This window comes from Eriocheir sinensis, chromosome 9, assembly GCF_024679095.1.
Source record: "Eriocheir sinensis breed Jianghai 21 chromosome 9, ASM2467909v1, whole genome shotgun sequence".
Taxonomy (NCBI): domain Eukaryota; kingdom Metazoa; phylum Arthropoda; class Malacostraca; order Decapoda; family Varunidae; genus Eriocheir; species Eriocheir sinensis.
In genome coordinates, this window is record NC_066517.1 from 18,192,570 (window position 1) to 18,216,158 (window position 23,589).

At 45.5% G+C, this 23,589-nt stretch overlaps 2 protein-coding genes across 2 annotated transcripts in view; both read left to right on the plus strand.

Moving 5' to 3' along the window:
- The window catches only part of LOC126996064 (methyl farnesoate epoxidase-like), a 90,331-nt gene extending 68,355 nt beyond the window's left edge, over positions 1–21,976 (plus strand). Inside the window, exon 12 of the transcript XR_007750891.1 lies at positions 21,940–21,976. The gene's annotated coding sequence lies outside the window, so the exon portion shown is untranslated. The remainder of the gene's footprint in view (positions 1–21,939) is intronic.
- Positions 1,208–21,664, plus strand: LOC126996066 (methyl farnesoate epoxidase-like). Its single transcript, XM_050856132.1, has 11 exons — positions 1,208–1,337; positions 6,256–6,352; positions 6,802–7,035; positions 7,590–7,756; positions 8,228–8,353; positions 15,863–15,973; positions 16,563–16,677; positions 19,364–19,544; positions 20,070–20,169; positions 20,666–20,825; positions 21,453–21,664. The coding sequence occupies exons 2-11, from the start codon at positions 6,274–6,276 to the stop codon at positions 21,632–21,634; spliced, it is 1,455 nt and encodes a 484-aa protein (XP_050712089.1). The 5' UTR covers positions 1,208–1,337; positions 6,256–6,273; the 3' UTR covers positions 21,635–21,664.
- Positions 21,977–23,589: the final 1,613 nt, after the last annotated feature.

Consider the following 23,589-nt stretch of genomic DNA (forward strand, 5'->3'; position numbering starts at 1 on the left):
ATTAGTGGTCAGGTATACCTGACTACGAACCACTGGACCGAGGAGGCGCAATAAGGAGTTGAAGGGAAATCAGTGAGAAAATGTTAATGCACTACTTTATCTAACCCTCGTATTTTTATTTTTGTAATATTGTCTAAAATGTATGCCAATGCGATGGAGAATTTTCTCAGGACGACGATGGTGGCCTCATTTTTTCATTAATATTAAATGGTAGTGTCAGGAAGCTGGGCGGGGGTGAGGCGAGTGCAGGCGTCAGTTGTGGATGAACTGGGCACAGCAACATGGCCGCCGCGCCGCGCCGCGCGGCTGGTGTCAATCATCACACCACGGCGGGGTATGGGACGCACTCTCCATATAACCCTGCAGGCGTTCCAAATCCGGGCACAGCAGCTGTGGGTCGAATACAGTCTGCATGATCAAAGCACTGTTGCCACCCAAACTGACAATCAGAGCTGGATGCCATAAGTCTAGAAATCTTTAGAGCCAGAATTAATTTTCCTGTTATCTGGGAGTCTTCGCAAACAACCTCATACCTGTCAAGTCTTACGTTTTTTGCGTGTCTTACGTAATTTCGGTGAGTTTCAAGTCTTATGGCGTAAGTTGAAAATCTTACGTTTTTTCTCCGCTTGCGGTTTTTTTTTTATGTTTGTTTTAAACAAACGTGCCATATTTAAATTCATGTGAACGTGCTGAGTAACGGTTACTGTTACGATTAGTGTGTGTGTGTGTGTGGGGTGGGGGGGGGGGTGGATGAGGTACCTCGTGCACCCTGCTTCAGTCCGTCGCAACCAAACCTGTCAAGTCTTACGTTTTTTATACACAAACTTATGGTCTCTAACGCAAAATCTTATGGCAAGACACCACAGTAGTTTGACAGGTATGCAACCTTAATCAAAGACTTGGAAGATCTACCAGGGACAAAAGTAGATCATGCTTAGGAAGAAATGTTGGTATTCGTAATTACTTTCCTTTGACAGAGATGTTTATCAAATTAAGATACAACTAAGTTTGTTTGAGTGCATTAACGTAAAGCTGCCCTTGACTAACGCAAGAATTTTTTGTTTTTTTATTGTGTCTTCTCAGATTAGATACACAAGTGCTTTAAATTTTTGCCTCCCTTCTTCTCCTCCCCAATCACTCACTATCTACGTCCCACTCTCTCACCCCCTCCCCTCCTCCTCCTCCTCCTCCTACTACTACTACTGCTATTACTGCTCACACCTCCAAACTATCAGCTCTTCCTCTGCCCTCCATCTCTCGCCACTTTGTCAGCACGAGTCATTGAGGAAGGACCACCTCTCTCCCCTCCTCTTCTCTTCAGTGTCTGGTAGAGGAAGGTAAGCATGGCAGAGGGAAAGGACAGCAGGTTCCATCGGTTAATGTAGGTATTTTCTTTTCTTTTTCTTTTTTTCTCGTTTTTTGCTTTTGTTTTTGTTTTTGTTCTTGTTCTTGTTCTTGTTTTTGTTTTTTGTTATTCTTGTCTATGTTCTCGTTCTTCTTCTTAATCTTGTTCTCGTTCTTATTCTTGTTTTCTTATTGTCCCTCTTGTTCTTGTTCTTATATTCTTGCTCTTGTTCTTTTTCTTCTTGTTCTTGTTCTTCTTTTCCTTGTTGTTCTTATTCTTGATCCTGTTGTTGTTGTTGTTGTTGTTGTTGTTCTTTTTCTTCTTCTTCTTCTTCTTCTTCTTCTTCTTCTTCTTCTTCTTCTTCTTCTGCGTCTTCTCCTGCTTCTTCTTCTTCTTCTTCTTCTTCTTCTTCTTATTATTATTATTATTATTATTATTATTATTATTATTATTATTATTATTATATTGAGTTACCAGATCCGCGGTTTTCCCGCCCAATTAGGCTCTTTTTCGTAGAATTCCGCGGGAAAACGATGGTGTCCGCGGGTTGGCGCTTTTTGGTCTTTTTTTTTTATTTTTTTTTATTTTTTTACTCAAGTGACAAGGAGTGGCACCAGGTCAGCTAGCAGAAGCCTGTTAAGTCTCTCTCTTCACTCTAGGGGGATTATCATGACGGCACGACCTCATTAAAGACCAGCACCATCTCACAACCACACTGGGCCAGTACATGATAACAACACAACACTACAACACATTCACACATTTGCTGTCCTCTCCTGACACTCTTGTTAGTTGTAGTGTTAGCTTAGTCGTCGTGTATGATCTTCCTTCTATCCATATAAAATTCCTTTGTAGTTTTTTCTATACTACATGGTATCCTTCCTTTTCGTGCCAGCTTCGGCTGGAGGGACTGGTGGGAGGGAAGGAGCCTTCACTTTTGCTGTCCTGTAGCAAGAACAAACAGCCTAGTTAGGAGCAAGAGGTCTGTTGCTGTTTGCTTTTCCTTTGTATTCCTTTGTATCTATGCCCCTCTTTCTCATCCCTCCTCCTCCTCCTACCACTACTGCAACTATTGCTTCTCACACTCCCAAATCATCAGCTCCTCTTCCGCCCCTCATCTCTCGCCATTTAGCCAGCACTAATCACTGAGGAAGGACCACCTCGCCCACCTATTCTTCTCTTCAGTGTCTGCTTCAGGAAGCTAAGCACAGAAGAGGGAAAGGACAGTAGGTTTCATTGCTCTATGCAGGCATCTCTTCCTTTTTCTTTATTCTTCTCCTTTTCTTTTTTAAGTGTTGCCTTAAGCACCGGCAGGCTGTCTTGAGGGGCCTCTTGGGCGGCCCCGGCACGTTAGTGGCGCGGGCGAATTTTATTTATAGTGGCTGCTGTGATATTTGACTCTTCCTTGGCCCATGCTGCCCCCGGTGCTCCGCTTGAACGATGTTGCTGAAATTAGGGTTGATTGAAGGTCTGGGCAGCACGTGGGTCATCTTACGCCGCTCGGCGACGGTTTGAAAAATCATCGTGTTTTGGTGGGACAAGAACCTCTATAAATCTTGTAGTATCATCCTAAGAATACATACCTGTCAAGCTACTGCATAAGATTTTGCGTTAGAGACTATAAGTTTGTGTATAAAAAACGTAAGACTTGACAGGTATGGTTCCGACGGACTCAAGAAGGGTGCACGAGGTACCTCCCCCCCCCCCCACACACACACACACACTAACCGTAACAGTAACCGTTACTCAGCACGCTCACATGAATTTAAATATGGCGCGTACGATATGTTTCAAATTGTTTAAAACAAACATATTAAATAAAAACATCGCAAGCGGAGAAAAAAACGTAAGATTTTCAACTTACGCCGTAAGACTTGAAAATCGCCGAAATTACGTAAGACACGCAAAAAACGTAAGACCTGACAGGTATGAGAATAACAAGTCTGCATTCCTTAATAACTAAAAAAATAACTAAATAACTAGGCACTAACGTTATAGCTAAAAGAAACTGTTAACTAAAACAAAATATACAAACGAGTACACTACACGTTTATATATATATATATATATATATATATATATATATATATATATATATATATATATATATATATATATATATATATATATATATAGATAGATAGATAGATAGATAGATAGATAGATATAGATATAGATATAGAGATAGATAGATAGATAGATAGATAGATAGATAGATAGATATTTTCCACGGCCCCACCACGCCCGCTCGCTGACCACTCAGCCACCGCTTCCCTTTTAGTTTTTGTTCTTGTTTTTTTCATTGCTCTTGTTTTTGCCCTCGTTCTTGTTCTTGTTCTTGTTGTTCTTTTTCTTTTTCTTGTTCTTGTTCTTTTTTCTTTTCTTCTTCTCTCCCTTCATTCCCTTGCTATTGTAATGCCAGATTTTAGTAAGAATGGGAAAATGTGTAAAAGTCAAAAAGAATGGTCAAGTAATTGTAAGTGCTCGCCGGAAACCGCTACTGCCTGAGTTTTTCCACCGTCTTCCCATGTTGAGGCCCATACCCTCCCCTGGGGCACCCCTAATCTCTGCCCGCTACCACGTGGTCCGCCGCCAGACGAGCGATTTCCCACCAAAGCTGCCGAGTCAGCGTCAGCCTCTCATCTCCGTTCCCCCCTCTCCTCGCCAGACACGTGATTTCCCCCCAGACTAGAGGCTTCGCGTCGGATCCCTACCCTTCCTTCCTCCCACTCCCCGGCGGCGCGCGCCGTCTGGCCGCTTGCTATTCACCTCTTTGTAAAATTTACATTCCCATAAGAGTAGTTAACCTGTAGCTTTTTGCCGTTTTGTTTGTTTCGACACCTACCTGTATTAGTCAAAACGAAGGGGAAGGACACACGGCTCCTGCCCCCTCTTGGTGGCAGAACACACACAGCACCTCACAACCCCTCGCCCCGCCCACTAACTTCCGCTCTCACGCCCCTATATAAACATTAGGCGTGAACTCTTCGTCATTTTACTAACACCAGGAAGATAACGTCATATATATATATATATATATATATATATATATATATATATATATATATATATATATATATATATATATATATATATATATATATATATATATATATATATATATATATATATATATATATATATATATATATATATATATATATATATATATGTACCAAAATTATGTTTTCAGTTACTCTGAGTTACAGCATTTGAATAGAGATTTGAGTTTACCAACTGACGTTTTCATCCTGGTGTTAGTAAAATGACTGTGCATAATACAAATAATAAAACCACATATAATTAAAACCACAATACCTGATGAAACTAAAAAAGATTCACAAAAAACACTGTTTTTTTTAAAATATTTTTTGGTTTAAACCTGGGGTGTCAAACTCATGCCCCGCGGGATAGTCATAAATGGCCCGCAGTATCACGGTAGCTTCAATCTTGTCAATGTATTTTCTACCCTTGTTGGCCCCATGACGGCACTTCAGAGCATGAATTGGCCCTCCAAGGGTTTTGAGTGTGACACCCCTGGTTTAAGCCGCCAACCCTGCTGTACATAATTAAAATCTTACATATAGTTAAAACCACAATACTGATGAAACTAACAAAGATACACACAAAAGAAAAAAAATGGTTTTATTAGTTGGTTTAAAGCACTGGTTTTTTTTATTGGTTTAAACCATTTGGTTTAAACCATTTGTGGCTTAGTGCAGTACAGTATGTTATATGCATTTGCTCAGTAAGTTTCAGAAAACAATAAGTATGAATAACTATTGTACTACATTCGAATTTACACATAATTTAGCTACCAGTATTTTTCTTTATGCATTGTTGGAAAGGATTTTTTTTAAACAATTTATATATATATATATATATATATATAGATATATATATATATATATATATATATATATATATATATATATATATATATATATATATATATATATATATATATATATATATATTAACCACTTCACTAAACAGCAGATAAATTGTTAAAAAAAACAGGAAAGCGCCCCCATCCTCCCCACTCTCTCTCTCTCTTACAACTGTTTTTGTAGCATGCAACTGGAAAATTAGAAGAGGTCTTTCATTACTCTTTAACATTGCAATTACAAAGCATGTTAGAGAAGCTGCATTTTGCCTCTTTTACAGACTGCATGAAGATCAAATGAATATGTTGCTAAATCCATCTCTAAATCTATCTATAATTCCTTTTCAAACTCATATATGTATATACGGATAGAATTACTGGAATAAACATACTGGAAAAAAAAGGTTTAAACCAAAAAACAATAAACAGCCCCTTCCAGTACCACCACCCCATACAATAAACAGATCCTTCCAGTACCACCACCCCATACAATAAACAGCCCCTTCCAGTACCACCACCCCATACAATAAACAGACCCTTCCAGTACCACCACCCCATACAATAAACAGCCCCTTCCAGTACCACCACCCCATACAATAAACAGACCCTTCCAGTACCACCACCTCATACAATAAACAGACCCTTCCAGTACCACCACCCCATACAATAAAAAGACCCTTCCAGTACCACAACATACAATAAACAGTCCCTTCCAGTACCTTCCAGCACTCCTTCCGGTACCACCCTATACAATAAAAATAAAAAAATTGGAAAACCACTGCCCTTCAGCTAGAAACACAAAACCAAAATCAGAAGAAAAAACAAACAAAAAAATAATTGGTATATGCAAGCGGAGACAAAAAACACAAAACAAGGATACAAGTAGGAAATGACAGAGAAAAAAAAAAAAAAAGATGGACAGAAAGGAAGGAGAAAACGAAGTAAAACAATGAATCAAAAAAATAAAAATATGAAACAGGGACTTTTGTGTATTTGACCTACCCTTCTTCCACGCCTCCTTCAGACAGACGCCGCACTCACGATGATGTGGCTAGTGGCGGCGGGCCTGGTGCTCCTCCTGCTGTACCTGGGCACCCGGAAGCCCCGTGGATACCCACCAGGTGAGGGAAGGGTTAGTGCCAGGGTGTTGTGACGACCGGGGAGACAGGTAAGGTCAAGTAAGACCAGGTATGGTCTCTCTCTCTCTCTCTCTCTCTCTCTCTCTCTCTCTCTCTCTCTCTCTCTCTCTCTCTCTCTCTCTCTCTCTCTCTCTCTCTCTCTCTCTCTCTCTCGTTCTCTTTCATCTTTTTTCTCTCTCTCTCATCCAGGTGAGTATTTTACGTTCACGTGCGTATACAACTTTCAAAACAAGTGTATTATTGCTGTATTTTTTGTGTTGTTCTCAAATATAAATGAATGAAATACTTTCGGTTGTAGTGGTGGTGGGAAAGGAACTGATGTTGAAGATTAGAAAGAGATGGATGAAGTTTATAATCTCGTCATTGGGGAATACGCAGGACGATGTGGCGCCTCTGCTGTCCCTCCCTCACCCACTCCCTCGTCCGCCCAGGTCCCCCGCGGCTGCCGTTGATGGGTTACATTCCCTTCATGGACGCAAACCTCCCGCACAAGAAGCTGTGGCGTCTCTCCTCCACGTACGGGCCGGTGGTGGGGCTGTTCTTCGGTAACCAGCCCGCGGTGGTGGTGAACGGCTGGGAGGCGGTGAAGGAGGCGCTCTTGAACGAGGACCTGAACGGGAGACCGGAGTCTGCCTTCGTCACTGGAGCCTACAATGGCAGTTACGGTAGTTATGTTGAAGTGCTACGCGAGGGATAAACGGGTCAAATTTTCGTATTATCAAACGCTTCGGGCTCTTATTGCGGCTGTTTTTGAGTCCGCAGAGAACCATGAGCGTTTTTCCCGTTCACGGCGTAGAGTTTTTCCAAAACTACCGCCAGGTCATGAAGTCACCAATGGAAACCCCTACAACTTCTGCAAGTGCCTCTTTATATAGATGTATGAACTAAAGCTTCGAAGTGTTTGATGGTATGGGCGAATCATCCGTATTCTCAAACGTATCGGCGCCTATGTTCGCCTCTTTGAAAAGCCTCTTGTAGAAGTTGCAGCATGGGAGTTGATGCTGGTGATAGCTTTATCCGACCTCTGCATCCTGAACAGGAAAAACACCCATGAAATCCTGATTAATCTTTGTGGCTTTGGAAAACAGTCGTAAAAGGAGCCCGATATGTTTAGGAACATGGACTTGAAACACGTTATTTGCACATTAGGTATAAAAAGTCGAGTCTCATCTCCTTTAATTTTTTTTTCTCTGCTTCTCTCCCTTCCTCCCTCACTCAGGTGTGATGTTCGTGGAGGGAGAGTTTTGGAAGGAGCAGCGACGCTTCACACTGCACCAGTTCCGAAATTTGGGCTTCGCGAAGAGGTCCCACGAAGAGATAGTCCACGAGGAGGTCCGGGCACTGATACAGGAGATCAGGGAGACTAAGGGCAGCATCACCCTTCTTGTAGGTGCCGATAGACAGATAGATGGATAAATAGATTGACATAGACAGATATATCACTTTCGTTCACTACATATATTTCACCAACAAAAATTGCATGCTTACATCTCGGACTGTTCTGGGACGCGTCTGAGGCGGTGGAGGTGTACGTAACCGGTCATGCTCAGTGTCAATACATGTTCGGGTCGCATATTCCCAATCTCTCTACGGGTATGTGGTCCCTGAGTGAAAACGATCGGCTCTCGCTTCGAAACTAACCACGAGGCGTTCTGGAAAATCCTCTCATTGTGATTCCCATTCCAAATTACCGTAAATGTCTCCAACAAAACTTAAACTAACCGAACTTAACCTGTAAGGCACTAATGTATACATTATTGCCTTACAAACCTGTTCAGGAGTGGGTGCCACATACCCGTACAGAGAAAGGAAATACGCGTTCGTTCGGTCCGTGTCTGACGTGAGCCGCTGCCGCAGGGGATGCTGGGCGTGTCGAGCATCAACATCCTCTGGGCCGTGATGGGCGGGAAGAGGTTCAGTCGCGATGACCCCCGGCTGATGGACCTCGTACTCGTGCTCAACAAGGTCTTCCGCGCCGGCGAGGTAAGTAGAAAGACACGTTGCATTCATCAAGGAGGCAGGTGTGTGGCTTCCCTCTCAAGCGATGTGAGGTGCAGCCGTTGAAAGTGTCTGCGATTCTTGAGCTGAGATGAATGCTTGGCCTGGAGTGTTTGTACCAGATTGGCAAGGTCGTTTGGGCGTTGGCTCCCGTGAGTCCTTCCCTTTCCTCTGCTCTGCCACACATCCCCAACACCAATATTTTTCCCTTATAAGTTAGCTATAAGTAACATATGAGAGGAAGAGATGGGTGTTGGGGCTGTGTGGCAGAGCGGAAGGGAGGAGAGGACCCGCGGGAGACAACGCCACAACGATCTCGCCAATCTGGTTTCACCGTGGCCGGACATTTTGCCTACGGACAATGTACTTACCGGACAGTGAGCCTACGGACAATGTGCTTACTGGACAGTGAGCCTACGGACACTTTGCCTACGGACAATGTGCTTATCGGACAGTGAGCCTACGGACACTTTGCCTACGGACAATGTGCTTATCGGACAGTGAGCCTACGGACACTTTGCCTACGGACAATATGCTTATCGGACAGTGAGCCTACGGACACTTTGCCTACGGACAATGTGCTTACCGGACAGTGAGCCTACAGACACTTTGCCTACGGACAATGTGCTTATCGGACACTTTGCCTACAGACACTTTGCCTACGGACAATGTGCTTATCGGACAGTGAGCCTACGGACACTTTGCCTACGGACAATGTGCTTATCGGACAGTGAGCCTACGGACACTTTGCCTACGGACAATGTGCTTATCGGACAGTGAGCCTACGGACACTTTGCCTACGGACAATGTGCTTACCGGACAGTGAGCCTACGGACACTTTGCCTACGGACAGTGAGCCTACGGACAATTTGCCTACGGACAATGTGCTTATCGGACAGTGTGCCTACATGTAATGCCCCGAGATCTCACGGGGGTTATATCTCTTTACTTTTTAATGAATTTGAACAATTTCTTATTTAATTTAATGAATATCGACAAATTATACTGGATAACTACTCTCGCGTGACTGAGTGCAACGATGAAGGTAGGCTGCCACCACCCCACGATGAGGGTCGAAAGTCGAAACCCCCTGCTCAATGGGGAGAAAATAAGACTGAAAATGACAAACTTGACTGATGACTACACTTAATCACGCCGGGTGAGAGACGGAGAAAAACTTGAGGTAGCGTGAAACTTTATAAAGGACGTGAGGCACTTTTTCCCGTGTGCAGTTTCCGGCCAACCCACCGAACCTTAAAGATTAGATGAAAGGGACAATGATGAAAACAAGAAAAATAATGTAGTTACAAGGGGAATTTCCTTTGATATTACATTTTGTTTCAACGATAAGGAATGGTATAATAGTTGTACTGTAGTCTTGGCTAGTCTGGTGAAACTTACACCATGAAAACAATGTCTTCTGCTATCCTTGCACCCTACAACCTGCCTTTGCCGGTCCTATGAACGCTCACAAGGGTAACAAGAACGCGACTACATATTTAAATATAAGTTGGGGTAAGAGGACGTTTGGGGGAGTGTGAGTGTGTGCGTGTGAGTGGACGTGTGAGTGGAGAGACACGTGGTCGGCTGGAGTTGAAGAGGGGGGCAGAATGAGAGCGTGTGAGGGGCATATTTCACTAAGATAGTAAGCAGTATAATAGCAGGGGGAGAACAAATGCACTTGGGAGATAGGGGGTTGAATTCACTGGGGGATGGGAGGGCGTTATTCAATGCACAGCGTAGCGCTTACCTGGAGTTGAAGAGGGGAGCAGAATGAGGGCGTGTGAACTTCACTTCTTCACTTCTAAGATTTATCCCCCATGTAGAGGGGGAACCGGACCTTTGGCCATAAAGGCGGCCCGGTCAAGGAATTCGAGGCGATACAAGACTCGTAGCGGGTGTAGGGGACGCCTCCGCCGGCAGGTGCGCAACGGAGACACGAGCTGCGCGGGGCAGTCCGTAGCAGGGCAGGGCGAGCAACTAGGCAGTCTACAACCGGCGGAAGGGCCGGCCAAGTTGCTCGCCCGACGAGGACTGGCGTGTCACTCAGGCGTGTGAAGTTGTTGTTGTTGTTGTATTTTCTCATGTTCGTTGACATGATGGGCTATGGAGGAGCCCGGCAGAGTTGCTGGGCGTCAGGCCAGGAGGCCCTGCCCAGATGGTCGGGGGACACGGGTGCATTTTGCACCCGTAGCCGGAGCCGAGCGAGCAACTCCACAGTCTATAAGCTGGCTCAAAGGCCAGGAGAGTTGCTCGCTCGACGAGTGCTGGCGTTCCACTGAAGGGTTCTTATTCTTCTTATTGGGTTTACCCCCTATAAAGGGGAAACGGGCCTTTGTCTGTGCGACGGCCCGTCGCAGGGGGGAACCCGCCGCTGGCGTGCGGCGGGTGTGGGGAAGCCTCCGCCGCCGCCACAGCCACGAGTAAGAGCCGGCGAGCAGCGACGGAGGCACGGGCTCTCTGGGCAGGCGCCCAGCAAACACCCGTAGCTGACACGTGCGAGCAGCCGACTGGTCGACTTGACCACGGAGGGGTGGCCCTAGGTGAGGATAAACCCACGGGTCCACCTCGCCTCCGTAGAAGGGCCACTCGGCTGCTCGCCCGAGGAGTGCTGGCGTTCCACTGTTCCACTGAAGGGTTCTTTTAGGATTCTCCCCCTAAAAAGGGGGAACGGGCCTTGTCGATGCGACGGCCCGTCGCAGGGGGGAACCCGCCGCTGGCGTGCGGCGGGTGTGTGGAAGCCTCCGCCGCCGCCACAGCCACGGGTAAATGCCGGCGAGCAGCGACGGAGGCACGGGCTCTCTGGGCAGGCGCCCAGCAGACACCCGTAGCTGACTCGTGCGAGCAGCCGACTGGTCGACTTGACCACGGAGGGGTGGCCCTAAGCGAGGATGACCCCACGGGTCCACCTCGCCTCCGTAGAAGGGCCTACCCGGCTGCTCGCCCGAGGAGTGCTGGCGTTCCACTGTGTTCCACTGAAGGGGGGGGGGGGGGGGGGAAGATTGCTCCCTCTTGCACGAGGGAGCACGGGCCTTTGCCAAAGGCGGCCCGTAGCAGGGAGCCGACAGACCGACTCTATCGGCGATCGAAATCAAGCCGACCAAGTCGGTCTGTCGACGAGGACTGGCGTGTCTCTGCCCACTGAAGGGTTGCTGGCTCTTTTATACGGGCCCGGGAAAGGCCAAAGACAGGGGGAAAGATTGCTGGAAAGGCTTACATGATTTCTTAAATTAATAAAAGGGGGAGGAAATTAATAACGTCCACTGATGTGTTACAAAGTAATTCAGATAGCATGGTTTTCAAGGTTATTCGTGGCAAAAATCTATTTTGGGTTCAGTACTTACGGGAAGGTATATTTATAAGGGACTGAATGGCATCCCAGCACTACGTGCGCGGGCCCAAGGGGCGGCGCAAGGAAGCTTCTAGAAGCAGCGTGGAGTGGACTACGTGACTGGAGGGGAGAGGGTGGAAACAGGGTGAGGTGGCCGACGCAAAGCCAAGAATTTGGCGGGGAAGCGGGCTGTCTGCCTCGGGCCACGTGATGTCTGGCGGACACTAGGGGTAACACGGGATAGGGGGGTGGGCCTCTAGGTGTGAGTCTGGAATGTTCCACGCAGTAACGGATTCCGGGGGTACTTATATTAACTTAAAATACTTAAAACTACTTTTTCTCCCTAATTTCTATTTTTCCCGTACTTAACTAAATTTTGGCATTACATACAGACACTTTGCCTACGGACAATGTGCTTACCGGACATTGCCACGAGATAGTCAAGAACCGGGGTGGTGTCATGCTTCTCCACGAGGCTCTTCATGCGTTAACTGACATACTCGTACCTTTGCTTGGTTGGTGGCAAAGCAACTCCAACGTCGGCCTGATCAATAAGGAGTTCGTTGTCTGCTTGCTCTTTACGCAATCGGTCTACAAGTCGACACAGAGTTGGGTGTAACAGCCTCCTATCGAGTTGTTGGTGCCTACGGACATTTTGCCTACCGGACAATGTGCCTACCGGACATTACACGTACGGACAATGTGCCTACCTGTCCGTAGGCAAACTGTCTGAAGGCAAACTGTCTGTAGGCACATTGTCCGGTAGGCACATTGTCCGGTAGGCATATTGTCCTGTAGGCACATTGTCTGTAGGCAAACTGTCTGTAGGCAAACTGTCTGTAGGCAAACTGTCTGTAGGCAAACTGTCTGTAGGCAAACCGTCTGTTGGCAAACTGTCTGTAGGCAAACTGTCTGTAGGCAAACTGCCTGTAGGCAAACTGTCCGTAGGCAAACTGTCTGTAGGCAAACTGTCTGTAGGCAAACTGTCTGTAGGCAAACTGTCCGTTGGCAAACTGTCCGTTGGCAAACTGTCTGTAGGCAAACTGTCTGTATAGGCAAACTGTCTATTGGCAAACTGTCTGTAGGCAAACTGTCTGTAAGCAAACAGTCTGTAGGCAAACTGTCTGTTGGCAAACTGTCTGTAGGCAAACTGTCTGCAGGCAAACTGTCTGTAGGAAAACAGTCCGTTGGCAAACTGTCTGTAGGCAAACTGTCCGTTGGCAAACTGTCTGTAGGCAAACTGTCCGAAGGCAAACTGTCTGTAGGCAAACTGTCCGTTGGCAAACTGTCTGTTGGCAAACTGTCCGTTGGCAAACTGTCCGTTGGCAAACTGTCTGTAGGCAAGCTGTCCGTTGGCAAACTGTCTGTAGGCAAACTGTCTGTTGGCAAACTGTCTGTTGGCAAACTGTCTGTAGGCAAACTGTCTGTTGGCAAACTGTCTGTTGGCAAACTGTCTGTTGGCACTCTGTCCGTTGGCAAACTGTCTGTAGGCAAACTGTCCGTTGGCAAACTGTCTGTAGGCAAACTGTCTGTTGGCAAACTGTTTCAAACTGTCTGTTGGCAAACTGTCTGTTGGCAAACTGTCTGTTGGTAAACTGTCTGTAGGCAAACTGTCTGTTGGCAAACTGTCTGTTGGCAAACTGTCTGTAGGCAAACTGTCTGTTGGCAAACTGTCTTTTTTTATTTTTTTTTACGTTGATTGCAATCAACGTTTGTAGGCAAACTGTCTGTTGGCAAACTGTCTGTTGGGAAACTGTCTGTAGGCAAACTGTCTGTTGGCAAACTGTCTGTTGGCAAACTGTCTGTAGGCAAACTGTCTGTAGGCAAACTGTCTGTTGGCAAACTGTCTGTAGGCAAACTGTCTGTAGGCAAACTGTCTGTTGGCAAACTGTCTGTAGGCAAACTGTCAGTTGGCAAACTGTCTGTTGGCAAACTGTCTGTTGGCAAACTGTCTGTAGGCAAACCGTCTGTTGGCAAACTGTCTGTTGGCAAACTGTCTGTTGGCAAACTGTCTGTAGGCAAACTGTCTGTAGGCAAACTGTCTGTTGGCAAACTGTCTGTTGGCAAACTGTCTGTAGGCAAACTGTCTGTTGGCAAACTGTCTGTTGGCAAACTGTCTGTTGGCAAACTGTCTGTAGGCAAACTGTCTGTAGGCAAACTGTCTGTTGGCAAACTGTCTGTTGGCAAACTGTCTGTAGGCAAACTGTCTGTTGGCAAACTGTCTGTTGGCAAACTGTTTCAAACTGTCTGTTGGCAAACTGTCTGTTGGCAAACTGTCTGTTGGTAAACTGTCTGTAGGCAAACTGTCTGTTGGCAAACTGTCTGTTGGCAAACTGTCTGTAGGCAAACTGTCTGTAGGCAAACTGTCTGTTGGCAAACTGTCTGTTGGCAAACTGTCTGTAGGCAAACTGTCTGTAGGCAAACTGTCCGTAGGCAAACTGTCTGTTGGCAAACTGTCTGTTGGCAAACTGTCTGTAGGCAAACTGTCTGTAGGCAAACTGTCTGTTGGCAAACTGTCTGTAGGCAAACTGTCTGTAGGCAAACTGTCTGTTGGCAAACTGTCTGTTGGCAAACTGTCTGTAGGCAAACTGTCTGTAGGCAAACTGTCCGTAGGCAAACTGTCTGTAGGCAAACTATATGTAGGCAAACTGTCTGTAAGCAAACTCTGTAGGCAAACTGTCTGTTTGCAAACTGTCTGTTGGCAAACTGTCTGTAGGCAAACTGTCTGTAGGCAAACTGTCTGTAGGCAAACTCTCTGTAGGCAAACTGTCTGTTTGCAAACTGTCTGTTGGCAAACTGTCTGTAGGCAAACTGTCTGTAGGCAAACTGTCTGTAGGCAAACTGCCTGTTGGCAAACTGTCCGTTGGCAAACTGTCTATAGGCAAACTGTCTGTAGGCAAACTGTCTGTAGGCAAACTCTCTGTAGGCAAACTGTCCGTTGGCAAACTGTCCGTTGGCAAACTGTCTATAGGCAAACTGTCTGTAGGCAAACTGTCTGTAGGCAAACTGTCTGTAGGCAAACTGTCTGTTGGCAAACTGTCTGTAGGGTAACTGTCTGTAGGCAAACTGTCTGTAGGCAAACTGTCTGTAGACAAACTGTCTGTAGGCAAACTGTCTGTTTGCAAACTGTCTGTTGGCAAACTGTCTGTAGGCAAACTGTCTGTAGGCAAACTGTCTGTAGGCAAACTCTCTGTAGGCAAACTCTCTGTTTGCAAACTGTCTGTTGGCAAACTGTCTGTAGGCAAACTGTCTGTAGGCAAACTGTCTGTAGGCAAACTGCCCGTTGGCAAACTGTCCGTTGGCAAACTGTCTATAGGCAAACTGTCTGTAGGCAAACTGTCTGTAGGCAAACTCTCTGTAGGCAAACTGTCCGTTGGCAAACTGTCCGTTGGCAAACTGTCTATAGGCAAACTGTCTGTAGGCAAACTGTCTGTAGGCAAACTGTCTGTAGGCAAATTGTCTGTTGGCAAACTGTCCGTAGGCAAACTGTCTGTAGGCAAACTGTCTGTAGGCAAACTGTCTGTAGGCAAACTGTCTGTAGGCAAACTGTCTGTTGACAAACTGTCCGTAGGCAAACTGTCTGTAGGCAAACTGTCTGTAGGCAAACTGTCCGTAGGCAAACTGTCTGTAGGCAAACTGTCTGTAGGCAAACTGTCTGTAGGCAAACTGTCCGTAGGCAAACTGTCTGTAGGCAAACTGTCAGTAGGCAAACTGTCTGTAGGCAAACTGTCTGTAGGCAAACTGTCTGTAGGCAAACTGTCTGTTGGCAAACTGTCTGTAGGCAAACTGTCAGTAGGCAAACTGTCTGTAGGCAAACTGTCTGTAGGCAAACTGTCTGTAGGCAAACTGTCTGTAGGCAAACTGTCTGTAGGCAAACTGTCCTAGTACCGGTTTCACTATAGTCACTAGACAGTGTGTTTGTTATGTCACGACGCCACGATGGTAATCTCTCTCTCTCTCTCTCTCTCTCTCTCTCTCTCTCTCTCTCTCTCTCTCTCTCTCTCTCTCTCTCTCTCTCTCTCTCTCTCTCTCTCTCTCTCTCTCTCTCTCTCTCTCTCTCTCTTATTATTTTTACCTCAGGTCAACATAGGCATTACTCTAACGTCCTTCCCAATCGCTATCGTTCATTCTCATTTGATAACCTCCTCGGCCTCCTCCTGCAGGCCAGCGGCGGCATCTCTCAAGCCATGCCCTTCCTGGTTCCCTTCCTTCCTAAAAGCAACCCTTACCATGTCGTCAAGAGCGGCTTCACACAATCGACTGACTTTCTTAAGGTGAGTGTACCGAGGAACCAAGGCCCGTAGGTTGTTATTGCCAGACGCTTCCCCCTCGTAAATCAATAATTTTCAAAGGTCATAATGGAAACTAATCGGTTTCTCATGAGTATATTTTTAGGTTCATGGTACAGAAGAAGGGTCAAACTACCACCAGGATCATAAAACTATCCATGGGAATGCCCCAAACTCCTATGACAGCTTTGTCAAATATGGGTGCCTTGTCAGACTATAACTAGGCTCATATAGCTACGCATGGAGATACCCACACAACCTCTATAAAAGCCTTATTAAAGGTGGGTATGCAATCCCCGAAATGTTTGAGAATATATGCCCAAACAATCCACACCACGGCCTCATGGATGTCTCTCTCTACCTGTTCCGTCTCTTAGAATAGTAAAAATAACAACTAAAGAGCCTTGTTTTGAGGGGGATGAACTATAGCCAAGCGTTGTTTCTTACGGCAAAACACAAAACAATACAAAACAGAAAGTCTGCTAAGGCCCTCCTGAACATAAAATAGAACAAAGTGCCCCAAAAGTAAGGTTACATAGTTGTGTCGTGCCTACCTCCGCTTTTCCCTGCCCAGGCGGCGATAGAGGAGCACAAGGCCACGCTGGACCCCGACAACCCGCGGGACTTCATCGACACTTACCTCGTCGAGATGGCGAAGCAGAAGCACGACCCAAACAGCACATTCACAGGTGAGCGCCGGCCCCCAGCACCTGCGACGCGGCGACGCAGGGCGGTGGCGAGTATAGTTCGCAGTTTCGTATAGTAAAACGAAAAAAAAATCCTGCCTAGTATTATCCTCAGTACCTCTTCCTTTTCCTCCTCCTCCTCCTCCATTAACTGGTCTGCCCTCTCTGGCGATAGAGAAGGCTCTATAAACTTGGCACAAGACACGTTTCTTTATCAAACAGTTACCACGCCGACACTAGGAAACAATATTCTTGACTTAGTCTTCACGATCGACAGTCACCTCTTAAATGCCTGTTGGGTTGGAAGAGCCATTTGCAAGCAGCGACCACAACATTATCAGATGTGTCTTGAATATTGAAACAAAAGCAAGAGAAAACTCACTTTTAATACCTAACTGTAGTAAAGCAAATCTTACGGACATAAGAAGAGAATTGCCTCAGTAAATTGGAATCATTTGCTCAATACCGTCAGCGTTCAAGAAATATACAACCGTTTCACTGCACAAATCACAGCGAGCGTAAATAAATTCATCCCACTTAAGCCACGAAGGGCAGAAAACCACAAGCTGTTGTGGATGACGAATTCCCTACAGAAAATCATCGTCGATAAAAGAAAACTGTAAAAGAAATATAAACTGGCACACAATTCACAGGGTCATATTAATTATATCAACATCAGGAGAGAGTACGAAATGAAAATCAGAAAACAGAAAGCGAGTATGAGACGAAAATATCACTTGAGGCTAAGAAAAATCATAAGTTATTTTTCTGATATATAAGAAACAAAAAAAACTGTTTAAAATGATATCGGCCCATTATTGGAAAATGGCGACACGATTAGCAATGATTAAGGTCCTAAACTCAACCTTCAGTAGCGTATTAACAAAAGAGAACATGACATCGATCCCAGCTTCGAGGAATGTTTTCCAAGGTCCTGACGAACATAAGCTGGCGTTGACCGAAATTGATATCAGTGAAGTGCGTGCGTACCTGCAAAAAATCAATCCAAACAAATCTCCCGTTCCTGACGGGTTATCTCCTCGCATATTAAGAGTATGTAGCCAACAGCTAGAATTACCCATAACGTTAATGTTCAACAGGTTATTAGCACAGGCAAGCGTGCCCCTTGCGTGGAAAAGAGTCAACGTTACCCCGATCTTTAAAAAAAGGAGCCAGTAATTATCGTCAAATTAGACTTACATCTGTCCTAATTAAACTATTCGAAAAACTGATCAGGGATATAATGATCACTTTCCTCGAAACAAATAATTTGATAACTGATAATAATTATAATCAGCACGGATTTCATAGTAACCGATCTTGCCTCGCCAACTTATTAATTTTCTTCAATGACGTACATTCAAGCAGGGACGCCCAGATGCCCATATGACATAATTTGCTTGGACTTTCAGAAAGCATTTGATAAAGTTCCCCATGTTAGACTTACATCAAAACTGCGTTCCCACGGTATAGGTGATCATCTGTGCGCGTGGATTCAAGACTGGCTCACAGATAGGCAACAGGGTGTTGTTCTCACTGTTGAAGCATCCGATTGGCAACCCGTAACCAGTGGCGTGCCCCAAGGATCGGTCTAGGGGCCAACACTATTCATAATTTACGTGAACGATTTAGAAATTGATATCCTATCAAAAGTAGCCAAATTCGCCGACGACACCAAAATAGGAGGTACGGTAACAAACAGTAAAAATTGCGAGAATATTCAATCAGATTTAACAAGACTTGCCGAATGGAGCGACAAGTGGCAAATGTGTTTCAACGTAGATAAATGTAAAGTTATGCACATTGGTGAAAAGAACCCTTGCTTTAAATATCAGATTCATGAACATAAGCCCAGCGAAGTAAAACAAGAAAAAGATCTTGGTGTCATTATCAGTAACACTCTTAAAATGAGCGATGAATGTACAGGAGCGAGTAAAAAAGCCAATATGATGTTAGGAATAATCTCAAGAAACTTTGATTATAAATCACTCGAACTTATGAAGAGATTATATTCAGCATTTGTAAGACCACACCTAGAATATGCCGTCCAGTTCTGGTCACCGAATTATACTAAGGATCATGATTTGCTAGAAGGGATACAGAGACGAGCAAACAAACAAATTCCCTCGTTCCGCAACTTGCCGTATGAGGAGCGTTTAAAGCGTTTAGATATGTTTTCCTTAGAAAAAGCGAAGGGTAAGGGAGGACTTAATCAAAGTGTTCAAAATTCTTAATAAATTCGAAAACATTAAGCAAGACAGTCTATTTCAGGATGAAGTTAAAAAAAGAGAGATGTAACACATTGGAGCGCAGAAGTTATTTCAATACTAGAGTAGTCGATCATTGGAATAGACTCCCGCCGTTAGTAGTTAGCTCACAGAGTGTAAATAGTTTCGTATTCATTTGATAAGTAGCATAAGTCCAGGGTAGTAATTTCCTCTTATTTCTCCCTTTCCTGTACAATTTCCATGTCCCTTTCTTCCAAAAAAGGCACATGGTGTTCTCTTCTAACTATTTCCTGCCGGCACGTTGTCGGAGGGAGAAGTGGGTGAGGAGGAGCCTTCATCTATTCTATCCCGTCCAACCACACTTAGATTACTAATGGTAGCGCTAGCAAATAGATACCCTCGCCATAGACCGCCAGGTCTTCTGGTGTCTGTTCTTTCTAATTATTCTTCCTCCTCCACAGAGAATCAACTCACGGCCACCTGCACCGACATCTTCATGGCCGGCACGGAGACAGGGTCGGCGTCGGTGTCCTTCGGTATCCTGCTGATGGCGTTGCACCCGGAGATCATGGCCAGGGTACAGAAGGAGCTGGACGAGGTGGTGGGCCGCGAGCGTCTCCCTTCCCTCGAGGACAGGAACAAGTGCGTATAGACAATCGATCAGTTCTGGCAGTGTGTGCGGGAGGAGAGTCATGAACAGCTTACTTGTGTCTTATTGTTGAATTATTTCACTTTTCACACGATACAGTGACACAAATACAGCCACTCTTTTAACTATGCGAGACGAGATCGAGTCGCGAAGAGCAACTTATATATGCCTCACTGTTGCAACATTGGTACAGTATTAGTACAAGAGCAGGATAAGAAAAAGAAGAGGAAAAAGCAGTACTGATAGACGAAAAGAAGAACAAGAACAAGGAGCAGTAATAGTAGAGGAGGAAGATAACATTTCTTGTTTTCATACGAGAGGGAGACACGATACCTAATATCAGGGTTTAACTCTACCTAGAGACATAGCATTTGGCCGAGTTTGCCGTACGGATCAACACTGCAGAGGAACCTATAGCTCTCCACCATCGGAAATGTATTGCCTTTGCCCAGTGAGTAGCGCCTCGTGACCAGGATCAACAGAGTCTATTCTAACCCTTCTCGTGGCCGTCCCTGCAGGCTGGTGTACACGGACGCGACGCTCAGCGAGGTGTTCCGCTTCCGAGGCGCAGCACCCCTCACCGTGCCGCACAAAGCCATGCGGGACACCATTCTCCAGGTGGGTAGGTCCCCCTCACACGCCTACCTGCATGTACGTTACCTCATCTTTCCCCACACGCACACCTCAGCACTTTTCCCTTTAAGGCTTGTTATTTTCAGCTCATTCCCTTCACCTTGTATAACCATCACCACACCTGCTACCACAGCCCTGCTATTGCATTCAATATCACATAGTGTGATATTGACTGTTATTAATGAAAGACATATATTTCAGTCAGCCCCATATTTTCGTCTTCTTGTGTGTGTTCTGCGTAGGGTTCCGTGTTTTTTTTAGATTTTGTGGGTGTGTTGGTTTCTATAACTCCTCTGTGTGTGTGTTGATTCCTTTTAGTCATCTTGTGTGTTGTGTGTTGGTTTCTGTAACTTTTTCTGTGCCTATAGTGGTTTCTGTTGGTCTTCTTGTATGTACTAGGTTTGTGTTGGTTTCTGTTCGCTTGTGTCTTGTGTCTAGGTTTATGTTGTTTTTTGTAACTTTTGTGTGTGTTGGTTTCCAGGGCCACAGAATTCCAGCGGACACGATTCTGATGCTGAACCTGTACTCGATTCACATGAACCCTGAGTACTGGGGCGACCCTGAGACCTTCCGCCCCGAGCGTTTCCTGAACCCAGACGGCTCCTACCGCAAGGACGAGCGCCACATCCCCTTCGGAAAAGGTGAAAAAAAAAAAACCGAAAACCTGACCACCGCTTGAGTGCTGCCTTATCTCTCTCTCTCTCTCTCTCTCTCTCTCTCTCTCTCTCTCTTTCTTATCATGAATATAGATAAACGTTAAAGAGAGGCAGGTGATAACACTATAATATCTCTCATCTGATATATGCTTCACTTTGCTTTCGTTCCTTTTTGAGTAGGATAAGAAAGAGATGAAGAAAATATTTTCTCGTCTTTTAGTGTGTGGTTTCATTCTTCGAAGTTTCAGCGACGAGACGAACAGAGAAAGGTTTCGTAATTCACTTTTTATTATCTTCCCATCTTCTTTGTCTTAATCATTTCGTTCCTCTTCCTTTTTTACCTTCCCTTCACCCTTTTAGAAATCCTTGGTTCCTTCCTCCCTTCTTTCCATCCTTCGTTCCCTTCCTTCCTTATTCCTCACCTCCTTCCGTCCTTCGTCCCGTCTTTCCTTCCTTCCTTCCTTTCAAATTTCTTACTCTCCATCCTCCATCCCCTCCTTCCTTCCTTATTTCCACGTAGTAATAGTCAGGCAGTCATGTGGCCGTGTCCTTCAAGTCTCGTGGTGTTTGCGATTATTTGCTTCCAGTTCTCACCTCACGCAACATCCGCAGGTCGCCGCATATGCCTCGGGGAGTCCCTGGCGAGGATGACTTCCTTCGTGCTCTTCACAAGCCTCCTGCAGAACTTCACCTTCACCCTGGACCCCGCCGTGCCCGTGCCCAACACCGAGGGAATATGTGGCTTCACCCTCGGCCCGCCAGAGTTCCGTGTCTTCGCCAAGCCCAGAGTGTGAGGGCGGGAGAGTCACCCACCCCTTCCCTGATGATACCTTTCGCTGTGATTGTGGGTACTTCCATATAATAGGTTGTTTCATGTGACTCTACTGTATTTGTTTTGGCAAGGCCTCTCACGATAGCTTAGTCCCGGTGATCAGAAAAGCGTGTTGATTCAGCAGCAGGGACCGTGTTTAAAATAATGATGCGATGAAGAATAGCGAAGCAATATACCTGTAACCATATTCCTTATACCTTATCTACACTTGTTACACTCCCGCTGGTTCTGTTCTTTAGTCTAGTTTTCTTCAGTATCCGATGTGAGGTGGTTTTACTTCATTAATAAAAACTTTCTCATCTCATTTTCTCTTTGTTGCTATTCTACGCCTTCCACTTTCCTGCTTCATTCCATTTTTGCCGAGGTTGAATAGTGGTGTGATGTGTGCGTGCGTGCGTGAGGGTGCGTGTCTGTTTGCGTGTGTGTACAATATTTAGCGCGGAGACAATGTGCCTTTGTCTTGTGTAGGTTGTATCGCAAATCATATAGCATTTTTTTAGATATGAAAATGATTTACATAATAATCAAATAATACTGTTGTGTATGTGTGTAATTCACCTCTTTGTCTACTGCGGGTCTCTCTCGAGACAGCCAGCCGTTCCCCTACGGAAGAGCCGAAGAGCACAGAGCTCATAGTACCGATCTTTGGGTAGGACTGAGACCACTCACACACAACACACCGCGACAACGAGGTCACAACTCCTTGCCTGACGTCGCGTACCTACTCACTGCTAGGTGAACATGGGCTACACGTGAAAGAAGATAAACCCAACTTATCTTCACCCGGCCGGGGAATTGAACCCCGGTCCTTCTGGTTGTGAAACGCTAGGCCTGGCGCAAGACAAGTGGCTGTTGGGTAGTGGACACACGGAGCCAGTGGTAAAGGAGCTGATCGTTCGGCACTCACAAACTCTACAAACTTTACGAACTCTCATCTCTTCTTTCTTTTATAGGAGCAATGCTTGGCGGGCTTTTTTGTTTTTGATATATTTTTCTCCTTGAGCTGCTTCCTTTACTGAAAAAATAAAGCTGACATGTATCAGACGCCCACCATGATTGCTCGCTAGCCTCAATCCTCATTGTGATGCCGGACAAGCAGGAACACCGGGCGTCCAACAGGGCCTCGCGAGGAGTCACTGAAAATAATTGTCAGTCCGCGCCAAGCTGCCTCTATGCCCCGTGTCTACCCTGACGAGACCAACCCCAGACAGTGCAGACACCTTCAGGAGGCTGCTGGGCGTAGCGGGACCACCTCTGTAAGCTGTGGCGACCCGAGTAAATATTCCATCACGGGCCCACAGTCTCCAACATGAAGTAAACACACACTTTTTTATTTGTTTATATTTTTTAGGTGCTGCCTGAAGCGCCGGTAGGCTTTCTTTAGGGGTCTCTTCTGCCGCCCCAGCCCGTTGGTGGCACAGGCGAATTTTATTTATAGTGGCTGCCGTGGTATATGACTTGCTTGCTTGGTCCATACTGCCCCCGGTACTCCTCTTGACCGAAGTCGCTGAAGTTTGATTGATTTATTTCAGACTTTCGTATAAAGGTTGTGAGTATTTCTATAGGTAGTTTTATGTAACTATACTGTATTCGTTTTGGCAAGGCCTCTTATGGCAGCTTAGTCCAGGTGATCAGAAAAGCTTGCAGATTCAGCAGCAGGAACCGTGGTTAAAAAATTACACGATAAAAGATAGCGAGGCAATACAAAGCTGAGGGGAAATAAGTGTGAGAAAATTTTATGTACTACGTTATTTAACCTTCATATATCTATTTTTTTGTTTTTTTTTTGTTACAACTTTATGCCAATGTGACGTAGAATTTTCTCAGGAAGACGATGGTGGCTTCTGTTTTTTTCTTAATATTAAATGGTAGTGTCAGGAAGGTGGGCGGGAGTGAGGCGTGTGCAGGCGTGAGTTT